At 33.9% G+C, this 27,483-nt stretch overlaps 1 protein-coding gene across 3 annotated transcripts in view; it reads left to right on the top strand.

Moving 5' to 3' along the window:
• Positions 1–8,401: 8,401 nt before the first annotated feature.
• The window catches only part of LOC108098668 (thyroid transcription factor 1), a 53,092-nt gene continuing 34,010 nt past the window's right edge, over positions 8,402–27,483 (top strand). For all 3 annotated transcript variants that reach the window (XM_043208501.1, XM_043208502.1, XM_043208503.1), the window contains exons 1-3: positions 8,402–8,679; positions 14,008–14,448; positions 17,348–17,559. In XM_043208501.1, the coding sequence (XP_043064436.1) occupies positions 14,135–14,448; positions 17,348–17,559 (526 nt within the window). In that variant the 5' untranslated portion in view covers positions 8,402–8,679; positions 14,008–14,134. The remainder of the gene's footprint in view (positions 8,680–14,007; positions 14,449–17,347; positions 17,560–27,483) is intronic.

The following is a 27,483-nucleotide window of genomic DNA, read 5'->3' on the forward strand; positions in this document are numbered from 1 at the left end:
GAAAAGTATTCTGTTCGAAATATTTGATGACTGCAAGGGTATATAAGCTTCGGCTTGCCGAAGCTAGCTTCCTTTCTTGTTGAAAGTTGAAATTTGAATTAAATGCCGCTAGCGAGGCCAAATCGCCCACTGTGCGACAGTGGTGTCATTTTTTTCTGAGCAAAAAAAGCTGGATCAACGAAAAAAAAAGCGGAATACCAGAGAAAAAAAGTTAAGAAAAAAGCTGATTTTTGTAAAGCAGTATGTATATATAAAGCTGCATGTTTTTCAATAATAAACCCTCAGTTCAGCACATTAATGTACAAAAATTAAGAATTATAGTATATTTGAGATATCGTCAGTATTAACGACATCATCGCTTGGATAAAAATTCTTTTGTTAAATTGTAGTTAGGCAGCTGGGTGGTAGATTGTAGTTAAAACAGCACTTATTGTGTCGACGCAGCGCCTTTCTAAAATTTTAAGTAAATTAATTTCCAATTTCAAAATCTCAATAAATTTAAATATGGACCTTATACTTAGAATAGCGTTTAACGTTTCAACGCTCATGCTATTTCGAATTTTTGTTTTAATTGAATTTACTTGACTAAATACCCGCTCGACGTCGGCGTTTAACCAAGGCAGAGACTGCATTTGCAGAGCAACTGAAGCCAATTCAATAAAACGGCAGTTTCCGTCAGAATCCCGGTATTTCTGAACTTTAACCCAGAACTTTATTGTATCATCCTCTACAAGGAATATGTCGTTTTATCGATGTTGGGAGTACCAAAATACTCATTACTTTTTAATTTTCAAAAAAGGCAGAATTCCCGCTGCCCGCTGTTTTTATATTTTTCCCGCAATCACACCTTAAAAAAATCCAAATCTGACGGGAAAAAAGCGGAAATGACACCGCTGCTGTTCGCCTCTCAGCCGTGTTTTTCACCGAAACCGACATTTTTGTTTCTAGCGGAGAATGACAACAATGCAGTAAGAGAAACCAGAGAATAGAAGACATATTTGGAGTCAGGCTGCCGTCGTTTGCAAGAAACGAAAGCGAATTATAAGAGTGAGAAAGAGAGAAAAACTTAGGAATATCCCTTTTCCTTTCCTACACAAACGATTGCTTGAATGAATCGATTCACCCAGTGAAAGCTAACATTATAACTGTGCATTAGCCGAAATTCTACTGTAATTTTAGTAAGAAGTTTGCAATGGAGTAAAGAAAACTTCTCTGATCCCATAAAGTAAATGTATGTAAATGTCTGGATCGACTCAGGAAAAATGTAGACTTTAAGATCTCTAAGGGTCTTCCTAACCGAAATTATAACACCCTCTACAAGGCTATAAAAAATCAAGAAATATTAAATAATAAATATAGAATCAGACAAAAAGCTTTTTAATTTTTGCCCTACGCCGCCTAAACTGGAATGCAAACCCTTTCCTACCCTCCTATCCTAATAGATTGCTCCTTATTAACTTGCCCTTTCTTACTAATCGTCAAACGATGCTTGGTGCTGGTGCTTATTCATAATCTTATACGTGGTGAAATTGACAGTGCTTACTTGTTGAGTAGACTAAATTTCTCAATTCCAAGTAGATTTACTATAAATTTAATCCTTTAGTTTTAAATCAATGTAGATCTAATTATAACGGGCATGAGCCTTTCAGTGTACTTTGTTCTGACTATAATAGACTGTTTTCTATAGTATCTACTACTGACTCTCTGCAGCTTCACAAGCAATTAATAAAAACATTTCTGGCACAAAATTAGACCGTTAAATTTAGAATTAAATAATAATTTTCTTTTGCTTTTAATTTTTTTTCTTTTAATATCGCGTCAAAATTTTGGCAAATTGTGCCGTACAATACACGGCTGTCGCGCCTCGGTCGGTTGGGCGGGTGGTGAACCGTAGAACTACGCGCGAAGAAAAAAAAATAATAATAATACAAATCTTCGCACATTCTAAGAATATTGTAGTATTTGAACTCGAAAATTGGAAAGAAATATATTTTAGTTTATGTTTCAAGAACGCAAAAAGCCTTTACATTTAGGTCATATATTTCTAGATTTTGGAGTAGTTTGTCTGTGTTTTCAGGGAAACAGGCTTTTAAAAACACAAAATAATCATCATATTAGAAAATTTATTTAAGATAAATTTATTTATAAAATGTTGTCTTCATTTTTGGCAAATTTGTCTTTGAAACCTTTTTATTTTTAAGTCGATTTTGCGGTACAACTTTTTAATAAGCGTTTTTTTTTAACTTTTATTAAATTTGTATCTGATACTGTTCCAAAATAAATTATGAAAATTTTAGTGAGTCAATCGAAATACTTTATTCCGCTGTAATTTTCTTAAGTATTTCAGTCAGAAGTTTGCAACGCAATGAAGGAGACACCTCAGACCTTATAAAATATATACATATAATCTTGATCAGCATCACGATGCCGAACGAAATACGTCTGTACATCTGTCCGTTTTTCTTCAAACTAGCTTCTCAGTTTCAGAGTTATCTTGCTAAAAACTTTACCAAAAGTTGTGTAGTTATTGCATGCAGTATAAAAGTCGGATAGCTCTCATACAAGAGAATGAAATAAAAATTTCTCACTCCGTTGTTTTTAATCAGATCGACTTGATTTCTTCCAGATGGCGTTTTCTAACTACTATTTAGTTTCGGATTAAATTTTATCAAAATCGAATAACTCTATCATAAAGGTGCTATAGGAAAGATCGGAAAAAATTTATATATAATAAATATGGGAGAAAAAAATTATAACGTCTTTGTTTTTAATCCCATGAGCGTGGTTTTCAAAATATAGAGCTTTTTAATAACCCTTAAATCTGAAAAAAAAGTTCATTAAAAACCGACAACGTTATCATATAGCTGCCATAGGAAACATAGAACAAGAAAGGAAGCTATATATATATACCCTTGCAGTCATCAAATATGTCGATCAAAATGCATAAAGGCTAAACAACAACGAAACTATGACGGTTTTTTCTATTAAGGGGGGGTAAGGTTTTAAAAAATTTTTTTACATTTTTTTTTTTTTATTTTTTTGTGAATGATCAATATGTCGAGAACATTGTGTAAAAATTTTGAGTCAATTAAAGTCAAACTAACGAAGTTACAGCGTTTTAAACAACCGTATTTGGACGTATTTTCACGTATAAAAATACTTTGAATCGATTTTGCCGAAGACGTTATTTTGAAAGTCGGTGAACATCAGAACTCAAAATCTACTGAACCAATCCTTTTCAAATTTTTAACACAAATTCTCAATATAAATACGCAGGTAATTAGGAAGAGTTTTTTTTAATTTTTAATTTTTTTCTATTTTTAAAAAATAAATTAACAGCGATTTTTTAAGCTAAAATCGCACTTTTCACTTTCAAGTGCTCCCAAAAATAGACAAAAAATAAATTTAAAAAAATCTCTTCCTGATTACCTCGGGAAATTCATTATCTTTACAACGCATATCACATTTTATTTTTAAGATGATCCGTTAACGCCCTATGATGTTCACCGCAAAACAACTTTTTCTTAAGGCGCTTCGGAAGATTAACCGCCACAGGCTTATTTCTTAATATTTTTTAATAATTTTTCAATAAAATAAACTTACTCATTTCGCCGCAAAAAAAGATCAAACATGGCCCTTTTTTTGGCCTTTAAAACCTTACACAAAACACGCTACTATAGCATTTTAAATCAATTTAAACTGCGGCAAAAATCATTCATCATTAAGTAAAATTATTAATTCTATTTATGAGTGTTTGTCCAGTGAGCAATGCCAAGAAAACGCAGAGGGAGAGATATGAGCCATAATACAAGTAGATCTCGATACATGCGAAACAGAAGATCCGAAAGAATAGCGCAATTGCATCAAGAAGAGCCAGAAGATACACGAGCTGAACGCAATGAAGTCAGAGAAGAGAAGTCAGAAGATTAGAACAACGACAACCACGCCGTTTCACAGTCCAACGACGTTGTTGGAACATAGGTCGTAGTACAGTGATTGCTAGAAGAGAACGTTGCCATCAGTTGGCGAAACGGAGTTCGCCAGGGTTTGCTAGTTTCTATATAGATTTTTCGATCTATTGCAGCTATATAAAAACGGATTTTAATAAAATCTTTTTCTCGATTCAAGGGTTATTAAAAAAACTCCATGTTTTTAAAATCATGCTACAACAACGTTATAATTTTTTTTTCATTAATTCTATATCAATTTTTCGATCTGTCCTATGGCAGATATATGATAGAGTTATCCGATGTCGATCAAATTTTATCCAAAATTCAATAGTAGTTAGAAAACGGCATCTTGAAGAAGTCAAGTCGATCTGATCAAAAACAACGGCGTGAGAATTTTTTATTTCATTCTCTCGTATGGGAGCTATCTGATGTAGTCGGCCGATCCGGCCCGATTCGACTTACATATATACTGCGTGCAATAACTACATACCTTTGGGAAAGTTTCGGCAAGATATCTTTAAAACAGAGAGACTAGTTTGCAAGGAAACGGACAGACGGACAGACGTACAGACGTATTTCGATTGGCATTGTGATGATGATCAGGAATATACATATGTACTTTATGGGGTCTAAGGTGTCTCCTTCTCTGCGTTGCGAAATTCTGACTGAAATTACAATACCCTTTGCTCTGCAAGGGTATAAAAACAAACAAACATTATGTATGTATGTACAGTGGCTCCAAGCTTATTTCGTGCAAGAATAAAACAAAATTTTATATCGACACCGCAACCAAACTAGCAAAGCTATAAAAAAAAAATTTAAACGCAGAAAGTTAAGGAAACTCTTTTACTATCTAAAAAAACAACAAAAGTTTTTCCTAATTTAAAAAACAAAAGAATTTTTCATACAAAATCTAAAAAATAGGGCGATTCTAACGCACAAGTTTATTTCGTGCAAGCAGTTTAATATAAAATAACTCTACTAATTCTTAATTTTACGACTTTTTAACTCCCCTCTGTTTATTAAAGACTTTAAATCAATTTTACATGTATTTGTAAATTTTTCTAGTTGTTTTCATGGGTATTTTACCTCACCTTCCCAACAGGGAAATCTTAAGATCATTTTCGATGGAAAACTCCCATTTCGGAATTGCCAAGTCCAAAATTTCCCACAAATGCTCAATGAAATTAAAGTCTGGAGACTGAGTGGGGGTTTAAATCCCCTTGAGGCAGTTCCAGCTCAACCAAAGCTTACAATTGTTGCAATAGGCTTCGGGTCATTGTCTTGGTTGAATCTAAATTGATTCCATTTACCTAAGTTATCGACATTTTTAACCAAATTTTCCATGTAATTGGTTAAATATATCTTGGCATCCATGATACCGACAATAAAAACATAATTCCCGACGCCGGGCGCAGCCATATATGTTAAGCCCAAACAATGACATGGTCACCGCCGTGCCAAATCGTTGCGCTTAACTTTTTAGTTTCTTGCTCCGTATTGGAACACCGCTCCATGTAGCGTCTCCCAACCGACTAAAAAAAATTTAATATTGATTCGTCTGCAGAAATTTTGTCATTTAAGAAAAAAATGGGGCGAATTTTATGTACCAATGCGGACTTGACCTAATGCATCTTATTTTTGTACCTTTGAAAATATTCTTTCTTGCAACTAGACCAGTATTTCCCTAAGTGTGGGTCGCGACCCACTGGTGGGTCGCCGGTAGATTTTTGGTGGGTACTAATTGCCATATAGATCTTTCAATTTTTTGTGTAGATGGGTCGCGGTCCAGACAAAATTGGGAAACACTGAACTAGACCATTAAAAGCATGGTGGTGCAATATGTTCCAAACTGTATTTGGGTAATATTTGTTGACCATTTCGTTCTCAATCTCCACACAAATTTTGAAGCCGATAGCTTAAGGGGTTCCTTAGTTTTTCGGACAAAACAGCGCTCCTCGGAGTCGTTGAATATTTGGTTTAGTGCAACTCGGACCTTATCTGCCACACTTTTTTAACTAAAACTGCCTCAACGGGATTAAAACGCTAACACAGTCTCCAGACTTTAAATTTATTGAACATTTGTGGGAAATTTTGGACTTGGCGATTCAGAAAAGTGAATTTTCCCTCGAAAAGTATCTTAAGATTGCTTCAATGGAGAAGTGGGGTAAAATTCGCGTAAAGACAACTAGAAAAATGTTCAAATCTATGTGAAATTAATTTTAAAGCCCCTTTACAAACAGAATTAAGTTTAAAAAAAAATTATAAATAAATAATTCTTAAAATTAATTAAGTTATATAACATTAAAGTGCTTGCACGAAATAAGCTTGTGCGTCAGAATCGAATTGTTTTGTTTTTTAAATTAGGAAAAACTTTTGTTATTATTTTAATAATATACGAGATTCCTAAAATTACTGCGTTTACATTTTTTTGATATCTTTGCTAGTTTAGTAGCAGTATCGATTTAAAACTTTTTTATTCCTGAACGAAATAAGCTTGGAGCCACTGTACATATGTATGTCTAAATCGATTTGGATGGTAGTGCTGATCAAGAGTTTATATGCTGTATGGGGTCTGATTTACTAAGTTGCTAAGAATATCAATTTTCAATTCAATTTCAAAAATCACATAGCCCGCAAATTATAGAAAATAAATAAATAGTAAAATCGTCATCCCTTCGATGATGTTAGGCATTCATGCATTTCGCTCGACATTCATCAATTCCTTACGATAACAAATACAAAAACCTTTTTTCAGGAGGTCGGATTACTATATCATAAAAACAAATTTGATAAAACGAAGAAAGTATATTTAACTATTCAACTCTTTTAGGTAAAAACTGCAAGCTATTTTTTTTTCGTTACGATAATAAATATGTACATATATAAATGATATTTTTATATCGTGCATATAAATTCGACAAAACAAAGGAAATTTATACATAGCTTTTTTGGTCTAGTCGCTTTTAATTTTAGGCAAAAACTGCAAAGATGTATGTACAATGCATGTACATATGAGAGTCAGAACGCCTAATCTATTTTAAATTTTTTGGACATTCACATTTCTGTTTCTTATTTGCCTAATGAAAAAGTTGTAACAAAAGTAAGAAAACATTAGGGAACCATTAAAATATTTATGTATTGTTGATCAGACTCATCTAAATGACGGATAAACTTTAAGACACGCAAAAATATTTATGTATGTGCAATGCATATCTCTGAGCACATAAATAACACAATTTGATGTTCTAACATTTTTAATACAAAATAAATATTTTTGAATAGAGCAAATTCGTAGATAAATAATAACTTGGGGAGAAGGTGTAGTTTTGTTGAGGATATTATAATTTAATTTGTAGCTTATGTTCTATGCTATATATTTTTGATCAGCAACGAAACAAAAAACAAAAGTTATGTTGTTGTTTTTTTCGTACATGCAAGAATTTAAGTGTGTTTCTGATAATATATTTCATAAGAAACGGACGATTTAAAATTATAGAAAATGTATGAATAAATTCTTATAGCTGCTATGTTGTTTGGAATAGAAATACATATACATATGTTCAAAACATTGGACCTTTTTTTGTAAGCTGCAATAATTTGCGAGGACTAATGATTTTTAAAGTATAACCACCATTTTTTCCGTTCGATAAAACTTTTTGGAGATATTTATTTTTAATTTTTCCGGAGGGGAATATAAAAATAAAATACGATTATGTTTTCATAAATTGAAATATGTCAGAAAATCAGACAATATTTTAAAACTTAAAAAAAAATTTTTCTTATCCAATTTCAAGTTCATTTGAGCAAAATACTGAAAAAAAAGCATTAATATCGTGTTTGTTTACGCAAGGTATCAGAATTATTTCATAAAATTCAAAATAATTTTGACCTTAAAGATTTACGCTTATGTGCCCGCTTTGGTATATTGTATGAAAATGTTAACTAACGTAGAATTTACCTTGTTTGCAACGCCAGTAAAATCAATTCAACAAAATCGCAAGATGAAAATCTTCAGCCTTCCTAAATTTTTTGCGCAAGACCTTGTTGGAGGGTTGGACTAAAGTCTTTATTGCCATTGGCTGCCTCTTTCACTTGGTTTAACATTTCGTCACGTACTTGCAATTTAACGACTGGCAAAAGCAATAGTTGTCCCTTTCTGGCTCATTCGGACTTCCATTAATCTAGAGAGCGAATGAAACAAAACTGACATCGTGCAATGATGACGAAGCTGGGTTCCAACGGGCTGAAATAACCCAAGAGAGAGTTCGGCTTCGGCACAACCCTCCTCGGTTCTTGATCTGGCATTGGCTGGCTAAAGCGAAATGAATAAGCAATATTTTATGTTTGTTTTACTCAACTAAGTATGTAGCCAGTACCAAACACAGCACAGAGTCATCGTTAATAGGAAAAACTTATTCGAGGGCTATCCAGAAGCCATCTGAGGAGTACTCGTCAGTACTGTTCAGACCTCTTATTTCATTTGACGGAATCGTGTCGAGTGGATATTCATAATAAATTCACTGACGTGGGCTTATATGTGTTGAAATTTACATACATACTTGTATTGTGCTAAGAAACAAGAATCAGATGTTACACATTTTCTAAGTGATTTGACACTAAATATTTAGACTTTAACTGTTAGATCTTAAATTATAAACCGCTTAATTTGATTAATTAGGACTGTGTATGGTTATACGTTAAGAACTACACAAGTACATAAAACTAAGTGAGTGCGTTAAAAAAATTTAAACTGATTATAAGTTTAAGTTTAAGTTTAAAAGACAAAAATGAATATTTTTTAATTCCTGAATCGTCTTTAAGTCTACGTATTCTTTTTAAAGCTATCTCTCTGAAACTTATAAAGTTACTGTACATAGAGTATTAAATATGTAAGTCAGAACCGCCCGGATCGGAAAACAATCTACCATAGGAGATATTGAAAAAATAACGGGAAAATAATGATAACACCATTGTTTTTTATAACCTTGCACAGCAAAGGGTTTTGTAATTTCAGTCAAAAGTTTGCAACGCAGTGGAGGAGACACCTCAGACTTTATAAAGTATATATATTCTTGATCAGCATCCCGATCAGAATCCAAATACGTATGTACGTCTGTTTGTCTGTCCTCCTGTCGGTTTCTATATAAACTAGTCCCTCAGTTTTAAAGCTATCTCGTTGAAACTTTCCCAAAAGTTGTGTAGTTGTTGCACGCAGTATATAGGTCGGAACGAGCCGGATCGGGCGACTATATCGGATAGCTCCCATACAAGAGAATGAAATAAATAATTCTTACTCCGTTGTTTTTGATCAGATCGACTTGATTCCTTCCAGATGGCGGTTTCTAACTGCTATTGAATTTCGGATTAAATTTTATCAAAATCGAATAGCTCAAAACATATATATATAAATAATGGAAACAAAATTATAATGTCGTTGTTTTTATAGCCAAGAGCATGATTTTTGGTACAAATTACAATTACAATTACAAATTAAATTTCATCAAAATCGGACGACTATATCATACAGCTGTCATATGAACAATATGGAAAATTAAAAGAAAAATCGTCATAGCTTCGATTCTGTTTAGCCTTTATGTATTTTGTTCGACATATTTAGTGACTGCAAGGGTACACTGCTGGTCTTGGGTTAGACGCACTCAGTTTTTCGAACAAATTTGTTTAATATTTATTATTTTAATGATTATTGAAAAAAAGTGAATATGCAAAAACCTTGGTTATTTAATAATACTTCAATTATAATATTCAAAATATTATAAAAATATAACATTAGTTGTGTTTTCAAACATTTTCTTCAAGCAACTTAAAATAAGGCACATTTTTCTTGGCCAATAGAAAAGACGCACTTAGACATAATATTTTTTTTTTTTTAAGTAACTTATTTTTGTAGTTGGTGTTAATATTTGATTTATTCTTGTTATCACACAGTTATATTTGGAATATAACAAATTATCTAACGAATCTTAAATTTTGTAATTTATAATTAAATTTTGTACACGACCTTGGTCAGATAAATAGCACAAATTGAAAACTATACACATTAGGACAGAGGTTATAGGCTAAAAATAATAAAATAATAATTAGACTACCTCATTACTTATTATTACTGTAAACAAAGAAAAACAAGAAAGGAAGCTAGTTTTGGCAAGCCGAAGCTTATATACCTTGGCAGTAATCAAAGATGTTGAAAAAAATACTTAAAGGCTAAACAACATCGAAGCTATGACGATTTTTCTATTAATTTTCCATATTTACGACTATTGTTCATATGGCAGCTATATGAAAAAATTGTACTATTTAATGCAATTTTATGTGTAATTCAAGTGTCGTTAGATAACTCTATATTCCAAAAATCATGGTTGTCTGATGAAAACCTACGAAGTTATAATTTTTTTTTCATTATTTATATATATTTTTCTCGACCAATCCGATTTTGATACAAATTTTTCCAAAACTCAATAGAAAACGCCATATGGAAGAAAGTCGGTCTGATCAAAAACAACGGCGTGAGAATTTTTTATTTCATTCTCTGTATGGGAGCTATCCGATATAGTCGACGTATTGCGATTCAGATCGTGATGCTTATCAAGAATATATATACTTTATGGGGTCTGAGGTGTCTCCTTCACTGCGTTGCAAATTTCTGGTCAAAATTATAGTACTCTTTGCTCTGCAAGGGTTTTTTAAGAAACCGTACTCCTTTTTCGTCTCTTTTTGGTGCTGAATCCTAAGATTATGTATACCGCTTTACATTTTCGGCTTATCTTTTCCACCAGTGTTTGACAAGAATCCTTAAAGAATGTAAATGTGAAGCGGTCGAGCTTAACGCAAGATTAAACACCAAATAGAGACAAAAAAACCTCCGGATTGGAAATCTTACCAAGCTTCTTACTCACAAATCATCCTAATTTTTAAATAACTTATTATTAATTCTAAATTTTTCTGTACTGGAGAGGTTTACTCTAAGATTCAGTTAAGATCCTTGAGTCGGCAAATCCAAAACCTAAATTTTTTCGTCCTGTAGCCGTTGAGGAAAAAGGTGGCCAAGCCATAATTTTTCGTCCTGCATGATTCATGGTTTTGGTAGTGTAGAAAATCTGTGGTTCAGGAATTGACCTTTACTGTTTACTTTTAATCTTTCGGTGTGTTCGGTCATTTTTCGACTAAATTTTTCCGAATTGCGTTTTTGTTTAAAAAATAATTACATTTCATTACTAATTTAAAGACAGTGCTAACTATTTTTGCAGATAATTTTATAATTTCTACAGTTTCAGCAACGGGTTTTCACTGAGTTGGTAATTTAAGGTAATTTTTGGATGTATTTTTTCACGAAAATAGTTCAATTAAGGATCTACTTTGATAAATATACACAAAAATGTGACCATTTGAAATGGAGACTGATTTGTTCAAGCCCCAATAAAAAGCAATGCCAAAATGAAACAAAAATTTTTTTGACACATTTTGATAAGCAAAAGTACTGAATATATTAAAGCTCAAATAATCCAGAGAATGCTCAATAAAGACCGCAATAACTTGAACTTCAAACAAGTTGTAAAAAATGAATAGAAAAATCGAAAAAACGAATCGAAAGCATTTTTGCATTTAAATCGACATTAAGCAACTCGTTACGATAGCATATATTAAAAAAATAAATATTATTTCTACAAAGATAGGACAACTATATCATAAAGCTGCCATAGAAAAAAGAAAATAACTTTAAATTCGCAAAACTAGCGAAGACCTACTTAGTACACTTTATCCTTGACGTTGTAAGGCTCGAACTAACAACCGAAAGCAGTAGTAAACAAGGGTATATAAGCTTCGTCTCCCCAGCTTAAACAATTTCAAGAATCGTTAGAAAACACTCAACAAGAAAGGAAGGTAACTTCGGCAAGCCGAAGCTTATATACCCTTGCAGTCATTACGTATGTCGAACAAAATACATAATGGCTAAACAACATCGAAGCTATGACGATTCTTCTATTCATTTTCCATATTGTTCATATGACAGCTATATGATATAGTCGTCCGATTTTGATGAAATTTAATTTGTAACTCAAGACTCATTGGAAAACTCTATATTCCAAAAATCATGATTGTCTGATGAAAAACAACGAGGTAATAATTTTATTTCCGTTATTTCTATATAGATTTTTCGATCTTTCCTATGGCAGCTATATGATATAGTACTCCGATTTTTATGAAATTTTTTTCTCGATTTAAGAGTATTTGAAAAACTTGATGTTCCAAAAATCATGCTCGTGGCATTAAAAACAACGGCATTATAATTTTTTTTTTCATTTTATATATATACAGTAGAATCCTGTTATAACGACTCCGCTTATAGTGTCCGTCCGGGTTGTGCGACGAAAACCTGATGGTTTGGTTGGTCCCCATACTAACTTATATGAAAGGTCCTCCGCTTAGAGCGTTTCCGCTTTAAGCGACAAACCGCTTATACGAACGAAATTTTTCAAGAAAATTGGAAAATTTAACCGGATATTACGTCGTGCAGAAAAAAATACATTGCAATAGTGCCAAATTTAGGCATCCAAACACGGTGTGAGAAATGTATGTATTTATTAGTGATCGGCACCCTTGCTTGTGTGCGTAGCAGCGACACGAAGGATCTTTCACTGTCACTACTCTTTGTTAGTTTTAGCTGTCGCCTTAACTACGCTGCTGCGAGAGAGAGAGAGAGAGAGGTGATGCAAGGGTGTAAAAAAACGGCTCATAATTCTGTTTCCTTCATTATACCCTTGCAGAGCAAAGGGTATTATAATTTCAGTCAGAAGTTTGCAACGCAGTGAAGGAGACACCTCAGACCCCATAAAGTATTATATATTATTCTTGATTAGCATCACGAACTGAATCGAAATACGTCTGTACGTTTGTCCGTCGGTCCGTCTGTCCTCCTGTCTGTTTCTATGTAAACTAGTCTCTCAGTTTTAAAGTTATCTTGCTGAAACTTTACCAAAAGTTGTGTAGTTATTGCAGTATATAAATCGGAACGGGCCGGATCGGCCGACTATATCAGATAGTTCCCATACCAGAGAATGAAATAAAAAATTCTCATGTCGTTGTTTTTGATCAGATCGACTTCATTTCTTCCAGATGGCGTTTTCTAACTACTATTGAATTTCGTATTTAAATTTTATCAAAATTAGCTATCATATAGCTGCCATAGGAAAGATCGAAAAATTATAAAGTCGTTGCTTTAAACCCGACGAGCATGATCAAAATATGGATTTTTTTAATAACCCTTGAATCGAGAAAAGCATTTAAGTATTTTGTTCGACATATTTGATGACTGCAAGGGTATACATATATTCGGCAAGCCGACGCTAGCTTCCTTTCCTGTTTTTTTGAGTATTTTCTATGGGAGATATTTACCATGGCGTGATTAATATATGTACTTTATGGGGGACACCTCAGTCTTCTTCACTGCGTTGCCTAAAAATATAGGAAATTAAATTTACCACCAAGGATTTTATCAACTACAACTACCCGATTGAAAATTGAAAAAATTTCACAACAGAGCACACAAATTTTTGCTAAGCAGCAAGATTATTTCATCTTTCAATAAGTACAACTCTTAATTATTTTAATGCTTAACCAGAAATATGTTTAGGGTTTTTATTTTAAAAATGTGTGATGTTTTACAAATATGGTAATTTGTATAGTGAAACACAAAATTGTAAATATGCTTAGTTTAATCGTAGTAAAATTTAAATATAACAATTCTAGTAACTTACAATATCAATGTTTAATTAGTTTTGTTTCTAATCACTTTAACTTTTTATAATATAATTGGTACCTAAAATTCCGGTTGTTTTAATACTGGACGAGGAATATATAAATGTATGTCTATAATACAATAAAATAAACGGATAAAATACTTTTTGTAAGCAAAAAGACGATATATTGTCTCTTTATGCTAATAAAAGCTTGCACTTAAATCATTTACTTTTTAATCTAAATTTCTTAGGTAAGTCTTCCTTCATACTAAGATAAATATTTTTTTTTTTAATTTTAGCATTATTATAACCTTGCACGTTATTCCTCGGCCTTGGCAATATTTCAAAAATGGGGAAAAAAATTCATAAAGAACAACAAAATAATAAGGACAACCTTTTGGAACAATAAATGAAGAAGCTTTGGTTATGAGTTTATCTCAAAAGGACATATTAATTCCTACCGCTATTACCCAGCATCATCAAGTGGATATTTCACCAAAACTACATATAATCGAAACAACCACACAAAATACCGTAGCTACTGCAACCGCTGTTGCGGTTGCACATCACCAACACAATCTCTCAAATATTCACCACCTCCAAAATCTGCATAGTCAGCATCAGAATAATTTATTTAATAGTAATCATTCAACACCATTTAGCGTGACCGATATTCTAAGTCCAATTGAAGAATCCTATCGAAAACTGGAACTTAACGGAAACCCACCATCTCCGTTTCGGTAAATATAACACTTTAATACTATTATTATTACTTCAATTAAAAAAAATTTGATAAGTTTTATTGCAAGATTGAATGTCACCGGTTCAACTTATATACCCTTACAGCGGTTAATACAATTTCCGTCAGATATTTGTAACGCAGTGAAGGAGACACCTCAAATTCCTAAAAGTATAAATCAGCATCACGAACTGAATCGAAATACGCTTGTACGTCTGTCTGTTTCTCTAAAAACTAGTCTCTCAGTTTTTAAACTATCTTGATGAAACTTTACCAAAAGGTGTGTAGTTATTGTACGCAGTATATAATTCGGAACGAGCTGGATCGGCCGACTATATCGGATAGCTCCCATACGAGAGATTGAAAAAAAAGAGCAAAGGGTATTATAATTTCAGTCAGAAGTTTGCAACGCAGTGAAGAAGACACCTCAGACCCCATAAAGTATATATATTCTTGATCAGCATCATGATCAGAATCAAAATACGTATGTCCGTCTGTCCGTCTGTCTGCCTGTCTGTCTGTCTGTCTGTCTGTCTGTCTGTCTGTCTGTCTGTCTGTCTGTCTGTCTGTCTGTCTGTCTGTCTGTCTGTCTGTCTGTCCGTCTGTCCGTTTCTCTTCAAACTAGTCTCCAGTTTTAAAGCTATCTCGCTGAAACTTTCGCAAAAGGCGTGTAGTTATTGCACGCAGTATATAATTCGGAACGGGCCGGATCGGCTGACTATATAGGATAGCTTCCATACGAGACAAAGAATGTTTAGCCTTTATATATTTTGTTCGACATATTTAATGACTGCAAGGGTATATAAGCTTCGGCTTGCCGAAGCTAGCTTTCTTTCTTGTTTTTTGATTATATCGACTTGATTTCTTACTGATGGTGTTTTTCAACTACGATCGAATTTCGAATTAAATTTTATCAAAATCGGATAATCATATTGCTGCCATAGGAAAGATCGAAAAATCTATATAGAAGTAACGGAAATAAAATTGTAACATCGTTGTTTTTAATCAGACAAGCATAATTTTTGCAATACAGAGTTTTCTAACGACTCTTGAATTACGAATTTAATTTTATCAAAATCGGACCACTATATCATATAGCTGCCATATGAACAATAGTCGAAAATATGGAAAACTAATAGAAAAATCGTCATAGCTTCGATGTTGTTTAGCCTTTATGAATTTTTTTCAACATCTTTGATGTCCGCAAGGGTATATAAGCTTCGGCTTGCCTTCTTGTTTTCCATTATTTATATACAGTAGAATCCTGTTATAGCGACTCCGCTTATAGTGTCCGTCCGGGTATTGCGAAAACTCGTCGGTCCCTTGAAAGTCGCTATAAGCGGATTCTACTGTTTATAGTTTTTGATCTTTCCTATGGCAGCTATATGATAGAGTTATCCGATTTTGATAATACTTAATCCGAAATTCAATAGTAGTTAGAAAACGCAATCTTGAAGAAATCAGGACGACCTGATTCTCGGGACATCCAGCCGCAGCAGATAATTAGTTTCTCTAAATGCGAGCTCTTATCTTATCTGCATAGTTACCATCGCTCTCTCTCTCTCTCTATGTTTTCTATCCCTCTCTCGTTGCTTGGTAGCTTCCACTTTGGGTCAGAAATTGGCTGATCCGCTTCTCAATTCGAATGCTTCTTTTCGATCCCGCGGACCATTGTGAATCGCTTTCACCAAAAATAAAATCGCTGCCTTTGCTGTAATCAAAACAAAATTTCGTCTTGTTAATTTCGATAGCTAATAAAAAAGCTTATTAGCTCAACACAATTTTTTATTTCATTCTCTCGTATGGGAGCTATCCGATATAGTCGTCCGATCCAGCCCGTTCCGACTTATAAACTGCGTGCAATAACTACACAACTTTTGGGAATGTTTCAGAAAGATAGCTTAAAAACTGAGAGACTAGTTTGCGTAGAAACAGACAGGTAGACAGGCGGACAGACGGATAGGGTATAAAATGTAGTTTTTTCATTTCCCAAAATCTCGTACCCGATGGCTCTGGGCATGAAATACTGCATTAAAATTTTACTCGACGAATTCAAAAGTATGTAACAGGTAGAAGAAATAACTCGCAACCCCATATAGTATACGTATTCTTGATCGGAGTCATCAAACGTGTCGATCTATGCCTATGTGTGTGTCCTTGTCTCCGTCTGTCTGTCTGTGCGTCCGTATAAACGACTGTATCTTGGTAACTGTTAGAACTTGAATGTGGAGTGTTGGTTCACATTATTTGTTCTGTGTAATTAAACCTCGATATTTTACAAACTTTAAAAAGATAGAATAATGTGCAAAAAAAAGCTGGAACCATGCAGATTCTAGTGATTAATGTCCAATAACCGAATCTCCAATAAACTGTTACATTTTGTGGAGCCCTAAACAAATGAATATTTTTTATTTTGCGACGCCCACAAACAGGACTTTGACTTAATGGCTTAGTTTGTAGTGATAAATTTCGACGAACAAATAAACAATAAAGTAAAGAAATCCAAACAATAATGGCAACTCTGCAGCTTTTTCTCAATAGTGCTTTATTTCGTTGTATGGCCAGAAAAATATCTCCCACTATTTTTTGTCTAGAAACAGAAACTTGCCAGCTAAAAACCCGTGGTTTCTAATAAACTTACGCATATAGTCGAAACTAAAAAAAAGGAGTATACTCTTTATAATACGTTGTATACTGGTTTCAACAGAAAAACATATGATTGACAATTCAGACTATACCACTAGTATATTTTTCTTTCAACGTCTGACATGAATGATTTGGTAAATGTTTGTACGAAAACTTTTAAGTTTTGTATTTCGTAATCTTCCCTATGCGAGTATTTTTAATTTTATTTGTTTTATAAAGTATATATTTGTATACATCTTTTTCTATATAAATAGGTCTAACTCCAGTGGCAGCAGTATAAATTCCCCTGGAACAATACCTACTTCCACTATGGCCAATCCTTACGCAATGGGATCAATATATCATAGTCCAGGAGTTCAAAGCTACTGCGGACCTACCGATAACTTATCTCTCGCTGGTCACTATACTGATATGAGAAGCTCTGCGTCGTGGTACGGATCAACCGCAAATGATCCAAGATTTGCTAGTAAGTTTAAATCTATACACTCATAGTTTTAGCTAAATATGTTAAATCATTTATACTTATTCGTCTTAACTTCCAATGCTGGATAAAACTGACTTTCTCTATTAAACTTACAAATAACTTCTTAAAAAAACGTTAGTTTTGTTGATTTAAAAAAAAATGTATCGGCTGGTTCACTTAATTCCAGGTATGCAGGAATTTGAGAAAATAATTGATTTCTTTTTTTTGTGGTTGTCATTGTTTGTTCAAGAAATGGAAAGATGATTGTCGATTTTTACGTGTATGACCCTACGGTTTTAAGTGGTGCTTGTTGTTCGCTGTTACAAAAACATATAAGTATGTATCTAAATATACGTTTTCTTTTGAATAAATATATTGTTATCAGGTACAAGAAATTGAGATTTTTCGATATAATAATTAAATGACAACATTATTCTTTTTTATTACCTCACAGAGGATATTACAATTTCAGTCAGAAGTTTGCAACGCAATGAGACCCCTCAGATCCCATAAATATGTATATTAAATAACTATATTCTTGATCGGCATCACCATCTCAATCTATAATCTTGTGCAATAAAAACCATCGACGTTTCAAATTTGATTCCATTTATTTTATAAAGACCCAATTATAAGGTTGAGTAGTCAGATTTTTATAAAAATTCGTAAAGAACACCATCTGAGATGGTAAGAAACAGGGGCATGATAGTTTTTTCCCCGTTATTTTTCCGATCTCTTCTATGGAAGCTATCCAACAAAGTTGTCCAAAAATATTAAAAGACAAGAAAGAAAGCTATATACCATTGCAGTCATCAAATATGTCGAACAAAATACATAAAGGCTAAACAACATCAAAGCTCTGATGATATTTGTATTATTTTCCCATACTTTGGGAACTGTTCATATGGCAGCTATATGATAGAGTCGTCCGATTTTGACGAAATTTAATTCGTAATTCGAAATTCCAAATTTCAGTTATTTCTATATAGATTTTTCGATCTTTCCTATGGCAGCTATATGAAAACGTTGTCGTATTTCAATGAAATTTTTTTCTCAATTCAAGGGTTGTTAAAAACTCCATATTTTGAAAATCATGCTCGTGGGATTAAAAACTACGACGTTATAATTTTTTTCCCCATTATTTTTATATATATTTTTCGATCTTTCCTATGGCAGCTATATGATAGAGTTATCCGATTTTGATAAAATTTAATCCGAAATTCGATAATAGTTTGCAAACGCCATCTGGAATAAATCAAGTGTCGATCTGATTAATAACAGCGGCGTGAGAATTTTGTTTTTCATTCTCTCGTATGGGAGCTATCCGATATAGTCGGCCGATCCGGCCCTTTCCGACTTATCTAATATATAAAAATCATCATGTCACAGTTTTTGTGACCTTACTCCTCCGAAACGGCTATACCGATTCTCATGAAATTTTGTGAGCGTATTGAGTAAGTCTGACAATTACCCAACGTCTATTTTTCATCCTCTTAAATCGTGTTCGACATACCAAAAATCGCATATAAAGTGTGTTTCTACCTCATCACACTGACAAAAACACGCTACCATAGCATTTTAAATCAATTTAAACTGGGGCAAAAATCCTTCATCATTAAGTAAAATCATTAATTCTATTTATGAGTGTTTTGTCCAGTGAGCTATGCCAAGAAAACGCAAAGCGGGTACTTTGAGCCGTGATACAAGTAGATCTCGATACATGCGAAATAGAAGATCGGAAAGAATAGCGCTATTGCATCAAGAAGATCCAGAAGATACACGAGCTGAACGCAATGAAGTCAGAGAAGAGCCAGAAGTTACACGAGCTGAACGCAATGAAGTCAGAAGATTAGAACAACGACAACCACGCCGTGTCACAGTCAATAGACGCATAACAAATGACCAACAACGACAACAGGTACAACGATCATTTTTATATCTAATTCATTCCTGCGTCTAGCATTCCAGTATGAGACCGATAATTGGTGTTAGAAATGGATAAGGAATGTCAGCATTGTCATGCTCTGAAATTTAAAAATGAGCCAGCTGGGATGTGTTGCGCGTCAGGAAAAGTGCAACTACCAGAAATTGAAACACCACCTGAACCATTGAACGGCTTACTTATCGGCACGGATCCAGATTCTAACGTGTTCCTGAAGTCAATTCGAACATTTAACAACAGAACAACAGAAATAGTTCGAAATACTAATGCAAATGGTCAAAATTACAATTCTACATTCAAAATTAGAGGCCAAGTTTATCATAAAATGGGCTCACTGCTGCCAATGCCAAATGAACAACATAAATTCTTACAAATCTACTTTATGGGCGGAGAGGATTCCGGAAGCGCACTTGCCAATCGTGTGAATGCACGTTGTGATTATAATAACCTTTATTCATTTTATGCCAGGCGCAATTATAATAACTTAAAAATAATATTTGCCTTTTGTTATTTTTATATTCCCTCATGGTTTATAGCGCTCCAGATGACTTTATAAGTCTAGAACTAAGTAAATTTTGTAGAGAAATTATAAAGTCATCTGGTGGCAAAACAACGTTTGCCGGGTCAGCTAGCATACTATAATTATTAATACCCTTTCCTCTGCAAGCACATATAAGCTTGAATGTATAGTTTTTAACGACTCTTGCATTTTAAATAAAATTCAAGACAATATAGAGCATATCGTCCGTCTTTTTGTCGATCCGCCCGTCCGTCTGTCAGTTTCTGTATAAACTAGTCTCCGCTTTGAAACTATCTCGACGAAACTTAACCAAAGTGTGTAGTAGTTGAAGCAATAAAAAGGCTGGAACGGTCAGGATCCACTATTTCGAAAAAATATTGGGGAAAAAATTATCAAACGGCCATTTTTTCATGAGAATCGGATATTATACAGCTTACATAAGAAAGATCGAAATATCTATATAGTATTAATGATTTGGGATATCAAGATTTTTAACTAAGACTAAATTTATAAAAAAAAATGCCATAAAATCTTATTGTTATGGATGTTGTTATGGCTGTTACTGGAAAGATAAAAAATCTTTATAAAATCATTGAGCAAAATTATAACATTATTGTTTTTTCATAGAGACATGATTTTATATACTTTAATTTTTATTTATTTATTTATGCTCGGGTTATGGGGCAATTGCAAATTACCTCTAACCCATACTTAAGCTATAGCAACTAGGCCTTAAGCTATACATATTAATTATTTACATTTTATTAATATATCTTAAATTAGCATTAAATTTCACTGTACAGTTTTATTCTTTTAAAAAATTTCATGGTGGAGAGTATGTTTTTGGTGTTGGGTACTAGGAGATCTGCTGGGTTTGAGGATGGAGTTTTATTTCTTTCCTCTATGTAAAGAGGACACTCTAATAGGATGTGACGTATCGTTATATTTGAGTTACAGCGTTGACATTGTTGGGGAGGTTGTTTGTTAAATAGGTGTTCTTTTGTTAATCTTGTGTGTCCGAACCTTATTCTAATGAATTTAATCATGTCTAAACGGTTGATGTTATGTTCTGTATTGAAGTTATAATCTTTTAGGGATAATTTATTAGGGTTCATGGCTTTGTAGTGCTCGGATGTCGAATACCATATCGATAAGAGTAATCTTGAGGCAATATTTTTCATCAGCCTCTGTGTATCCTTAAAGTTGTAATTGGTCTCTAGGATTTTTGGGAGGGAATGTGCACCCTTGGCAGCAAAATCTGCCATATCGCTGCCAGTTATGTTTGTGTGACCTGGTATCCACAATAGCAAAATCTTAGGATAGTGATGGTTCAGCATGTCTCTGATTTTAGCGGTATAAAAGGATGTGTTGTTTATATTACGGATTGATTGTAGCGATGATAATGAGTCAGAACAGATGACGAATTTCCGCTTTTGTCTCTCAGCATATTGACAAGCAGCATAAATGGCTGCCACTTCCGCCGTGAATACCGAGCTGTGGGTTGGTAATATAGCAGTTTTTATGATGTGGGTATCGGTAGTGACGCCATAAGTTACGCCTTGATCTGATTTTGAGCCGTCAGTGTAGATGAACAAATAGTCTTCGTACAATTCTTTGATAGACATAAATTTTCTTCGAAATACTGCTAGAGGTGTTGTTGTTTTTAAAGAGGAGTGCAAGGATAGGTTAACTGAGTCTTCCTCAAAGAACCATGGAGGGATTTTTTGTCTGATCGATTTTGGAGGGGGGGAAAGGATTTCATATTCATAGGCGAATTTCATAGCTTTTTGTATGACTGATATAACTTTAGGTTTTCTTTTCGATTTTTTTTTTTTTTTTTAGAATGTTAATATAATATCCAGAATATACATATGTATGTATATACTTGTACTATTTAGGGTCTGAGGTGACTACTTCACTGCGTTGCGAGTTCTGACTAAAATTGTAATACCCTCTGCAAGGATATAAAAAACGGGTATGATATAAAACCATAGGTAAGGTTATATCGGAGTGCCTTGACTATTAGATGCCCGCAACTCAGGTAAACAATGTCAGCACGCGCGCCAACTTAAGAATCACGACGTTCACGCAGACAAAGGGGCTGAAACGCCATGTAGCCTGGTGGGTGTTAAAGTAGGCCTGGAAAATTATTAGGAACGTCATCCGCTACTTAATATCAAAAGCCAAATCACCATTCAAAAATGCTGTGGCTTCAAATCTTTGGACGTCAAAGACTTTCGCGGCTTGTAAAAACGTGGGCTACTTATTTTTAAATTTTTTTCTTTCCTTATAAGCCACTATTTAGTTTGCATGTTTAATGCCAATTCTGCTGAGATTAAAAGTGAGCTTAGGGGCCTCAAAATAAAATTTGCACGTTCACTCCCAATAAAGTAAAGTTCCTTTAGTTCAAGGCTGGCATTTCCTGGGGCTGATGGGAGTAAAAATGGGCGTGCGTATCTTTTAGTAGAATCGAAATATGTCATCCAAGTTTTATTAATATAAAAACTGTTGGAGTGGCACAGCAATTAAACAAGCTTGCCTGCGTACGAATATTATTCCAACTCTTATTGTTCCCAACTTTCTCAACGTTTATTTGTCTGATGACATATACTCAATGGGGCTGCAAGGGTTTTCTTCGATCTCTTACATAGTCTTCAACCAGTACAGTATACCCTTTGCTCTACGTGTATAACAAGAGAGTAATTTTTTTTTCCAAATTTTGTACCTTCAAAACTTTAAGTGCCACAGACATTTTTACGGTTTGTGGGAGTTAAAATGGGTACAGCCTTTTCCTACAAATAACGAGAATATTATTTGAATTAAAATCTTATTGTTCCCACGCTTTCAACGTTCAAGACAGATATAGATCGACCCGTTTAATGAACCTGACAAAAATAGAATTTTTATAGGGTCGTTTTATTTGTACCCACCCTCTTAGTCTAGGAGTAACGGGCCTAGCTTTCTTTCTTGCTTTAAACAAAAATGTGCTTACCAATGTGAATTATCAACTCCCTTTACAGTTCCATCACAAATGAGAAGGACACAGATATTGTATCCGGCCAGATCCAAATTATATACATCGTGCAATAACTACACATCTTTTGGGAGAGTTGTATCGAGTTAGCTTTAAAACTGAGGAAGACTAGTTCACACAGAGCCACGCAGTCGGACAAACGGACAGACGTACATACATGTCGACCAAGAATATATATGCATACTTTATGGAGTCTGAGGTGTCTCCTTCACTCCGTTGCAAACTTCTGACTGAAATTAGAATACCCTCTGCACTGCAAGGTTATAAAAAATTCCATGAAAATCGGACAACTGTATTACAAAACTGCCATAGGAAAAATCGAAAAATCTATATAGAATGAACTGAAAAAAATGATAACACGGTTGTTTTTCATCAGACAAGCATATTTTTTTAAAATATAGAGTTTTCTAACAAATCTTGAATTGCGAATTCAATTTCACCAAATCGGACAACTCATTATATGGCTGTTATATGAACAATCGTCGAAAATATAAGAAATTAATAGAAAAATAGCTATAGCTTCGATGTTTTTAGCCTACATGTATTTTGTTCGACATATTTGATGACTGCAAGGGTATATAGGCTCGCCGAAGCTGGCTTAATTTCTTGTTTGTTGTGAAGTACTTTTGCTAATAACAAATTCAACAACAAATGTCTTGCCTGTGCTGCCAACGCATTTTATTTTTTCATTAAAATTTTTCTTATTTTAAAATGGTTCATTAATTTGATTTGGCTTGGGCAAAGCATAGTCCCAGATACAGCTCTCTCCTATAGCCAATCTTACATAAAATATAAGTTTTTTAAACAGTTTCTCCATTACCGCTGGATCTTTTTAAAAGCTTTCTTTACACTTTTCTGAAAGATGAATGGCGTTACCCTTTGACAAATTACTAACCTCACAGCAAGTAAATTAAGAAAATGAATCAACGATTTGCGTAAAGCATAATCCCAGTGTTTTCATATTCTAGTAAGCCTTACAGGCCAATTAAAATGTGACATATTTAACATTATTAGCCGTTTAATGGTCTTAGAATCAGGTTGGGCCCCGAACTTTATGCAGAACTAGTCATAAGTATTATGTTTATGTTTGTATAACATTGCATAATCCCCTTTGTATCATAAAACCTTATTTTAATGGCTTTTCATATAAACTAATGGGAGTAACGAATTAACGTATTTGCAGCCGTATTTAACTGATTTTACTGGAAAATATATTTACTTTTTTTATTAAAATGAGCCTCAAAAGCACGTATATTCGATTCCCTCAAAAACTACTTTCGAATTGTTGGTCAACTAGGTAATACCAAAACGACCTTATCTGATTTTGCTGCGTTTTATTGTCTTGAATGACTTTTGAAATAAACATCATTCTTTTAAAATCTCTTAATAGCAGCTTTAAAATCCTTAATGTATGGATAACTTTTATGCAGCATAAACTTTTGTGCTTTTACTAATTCATTTTTTTACCCCGCGCACAAAACTATTACCAACCAAGTGTCAAAATTGTCCATGTTTTTTGAAAAGGTTTGGTTATTGTAACTATATAATCAAGCATAATTAAGGACACCCCAAATAAAGTTATCTATTACTATAGCTTCGATGTTGTTTAGCCTTTATGTATTTTGTTCGACATCTTTGATGACTGCAAGGGGCTATGACGTTATCAGCAAATAAAACGAAATAACAAAACAAAATGTATTTATGTATATAGAATGGGGCTGAAATCCAAAAAATTTTAATGCAGTTCAAAACATGAAGAACACATTTTGATACGAATATGAACAAGAAAGGAAGCTAGCTTCGGCAAGCTTAAGCTTATATACCACTGCAGTCATCAAATATGTCGAACAAAATACATTAGGGCTAAACAACATCGATTTTTCTACTATTTTTTTTATACCCTTGCAGAGCAAAAGGGTATTATAATTTCAGTCAGAAGTTTGCAACGCAGTGAAGGAGACACCTCAGACCCCATAAAGTATATATATTCTTGATCAGCGTCACGAGCAGAATCGAAATATGTATGTACGTCTGTCCGTCTGTCCGTCTGTCCGTTTCCGCGCAAACTAGTCTCTCAGTTTTAAAGCTATCGTGCTGAAACTTTCCCAAAAGTTGTGTAGTTGTTGCACGCAGTATATAAGTCGGAACGGGCCGGATCGGCCGACTACATCGGATAATTCCAATACAAGAGAATGAAATAAAAAATTCTCACTCTATTGTTTTTCATCAGATCGACTTGAATTCTTCAAGATGGCGTTTTCTAACTGTTATTGAATTTCGGATTAAATTTGATCAAAATCGGATAACTCTATCATATAGCTGCCATAGGAGGGATCGAAAATTATATATAGAATTAATGGAAATAAATTGATAACATCGTTGTTTTTCATCAGACAAGTATGATTTTTGGAATATAGAGTGTTCTTACGACTCTTGAATTACGAGTTAAATTTGATCAAAATCGGACAACTATATCGTATAGCTCCTATATGATCTATAGTCAAAAATATGGAAAATGAATAGAAAAATCGTCTTAGCTTCGATGTTGTCTAGCCTTTATGCGTTTTGTTCGACATATTTGATGACTGCAAGGGTATATAAGCTTCGGCTTGCCGAAGCTAGCTTCCTTTCTTGTTTAACTATATCCTTTAGACAGCTATATAATATAGTTATTCGCTTTTTATGAAATTTTTTCTCGATTTAAAAAACGCATTGTTCTTAAAGTAAACGTCGCAGAGGGTATTCTAATTTCAATCAGTATTTTGCAATGCAGTGAGGGAGATGCCTCAGACCCCATAAAGTATATATATTCTTGATCAGCATCAGGAACAGTGTCAAACTAGATGTGAACGTCTGTCCGTCTGTCTGTATCTACATATGTATTATATAATACTTAGTTTTACTCAGTTTACCAAGTTTTGTAGTTGTTACACGAATTGTTGTTTCAAATTAAGGCAGGCTCCCACCTTGTAGGCCCGAAAAATTGCACCTTTAAAAAAATTTTTTTTAAGAAAACGGTTAAAGATACGAAGCTGAAATTTTTTTTTTTGGATTTGAAAACACATTTAATTTGAAAAAAAATTTTGAAGTTGAAAAAATTATAAAAGGGCCCGGAAGGGGAGTTCCTCAGTGGCCGCATGTCGGCTAGGAGGTGTCCCGCTGGCGGAAGTGATTCAGCCAAAAAAATAATCGGAAACACAAAAACCGAAAAGATTCTAAAAGTTCATAAAATGAACTAGGATCAGGAAAAACTAGAAAGGAAGCTTACACTCGCCCGCATATCTCTGCGTACACCCCAAAAAAATTTCAAAATCGAACTTTAAACCCTAGCTGTTCGGCCATTTATGCAGATATTCAACCCATTCTTTTTTTAAACAAAATTATAATTTATTGTCTTCATTGACGTACAGCGGTTTTCAACTTCGTGGATTGCAGGATTGTGCGATAACCGTTAATTTTGTCGTCGCCGATATACTTTAGAATGTCTAAAAATAAATTTTACTCTGTTAAAATGAAACTCTGTCATTACAATAACGAGCATATTGCAAGATGGAGCAAAAAGGCAAGGAAATTTCTTTTGGAAAGCGGAAAATTATACTAAAAGGTTTTTTGGATGGAAAATCTTATAAAGAAATTGGTGCTTTAGTTGGTAGAACCCACTCATCCATCCAAAGAGTGATAAATAATTACAACTCGACTGGAAGTATCCTGCCAAAGACTCGTTCTGGCCGACCGCCTTTGCTTACAATCCGCGAGCAGAGGAATATTGTCAAATCTATCCAGCTCAACCCAAGGACGACAGCTCATCAGGCAAAGCTACAGGTCGAGGATAGTTTGTCCAAAACAGTTTCCGAGGATACTGTACGCCGGGTCATAAAAAGGCTGGCTACCACAGCAGAGTCGCCAAGGTTATTTTTTCCGACGAAAGTAAATTCTGCATATTTGGAATCAAGACAAAGGTTTTAGTATGTAGGAAAAGCGGAGAAGCCTTTAATAAAGAAAATTTGGTTGGCACAGTAAAGCACGAAGGAAGCGGAATTATGGTGTGGGGGTGTATGGCAGCAAGTGGCGTTGGAAAGTTAGTATTTATCGAGTCAATAATGGATCAAAAAATCTATATTGACATTTTAAAAAACAATTTAAAAGAAAGTGCTGAGAAATTAGGGCTCGAAAGTGAATACTGGTTCCAACAAGACAACGACCCGAAGCACACGGCACAGAATACCAAGCTTTGGCTGCTGTATAATGTCAAAAATCAGCTGCGAACCCCTCCCCAGAGTCCTGATCTAAACCCCATTGAGCATTTGTGGGATCTTCTTGAGAGGAAAATCCGAAAACACACGATTACATAAAAAAAAAAATGCTCAAGGATGTGATTCTGGAGGAGTGGGGAAAAATTACTGCAGATGAAACCAAAAACCTAGTGGATTC

This window comes from Drosophila ficusphila, unplaced genomic scaffold (genome assembly GCF_018152265.1).
Source record: "Drosophila ficusphila isolate 14025-0441.05 unplaced genomic scaffold, ASM1815226v1 contig_470, whole genome shotgun sequence".
In the NCBI taxonomy this organism is placed as follows: domain Eukaryota; kingdom Metazoa; phylum Arthropoda; class Insecta; order Diptera; family Drosophilidae; genus Drosophila; species Drosophila ficusphila.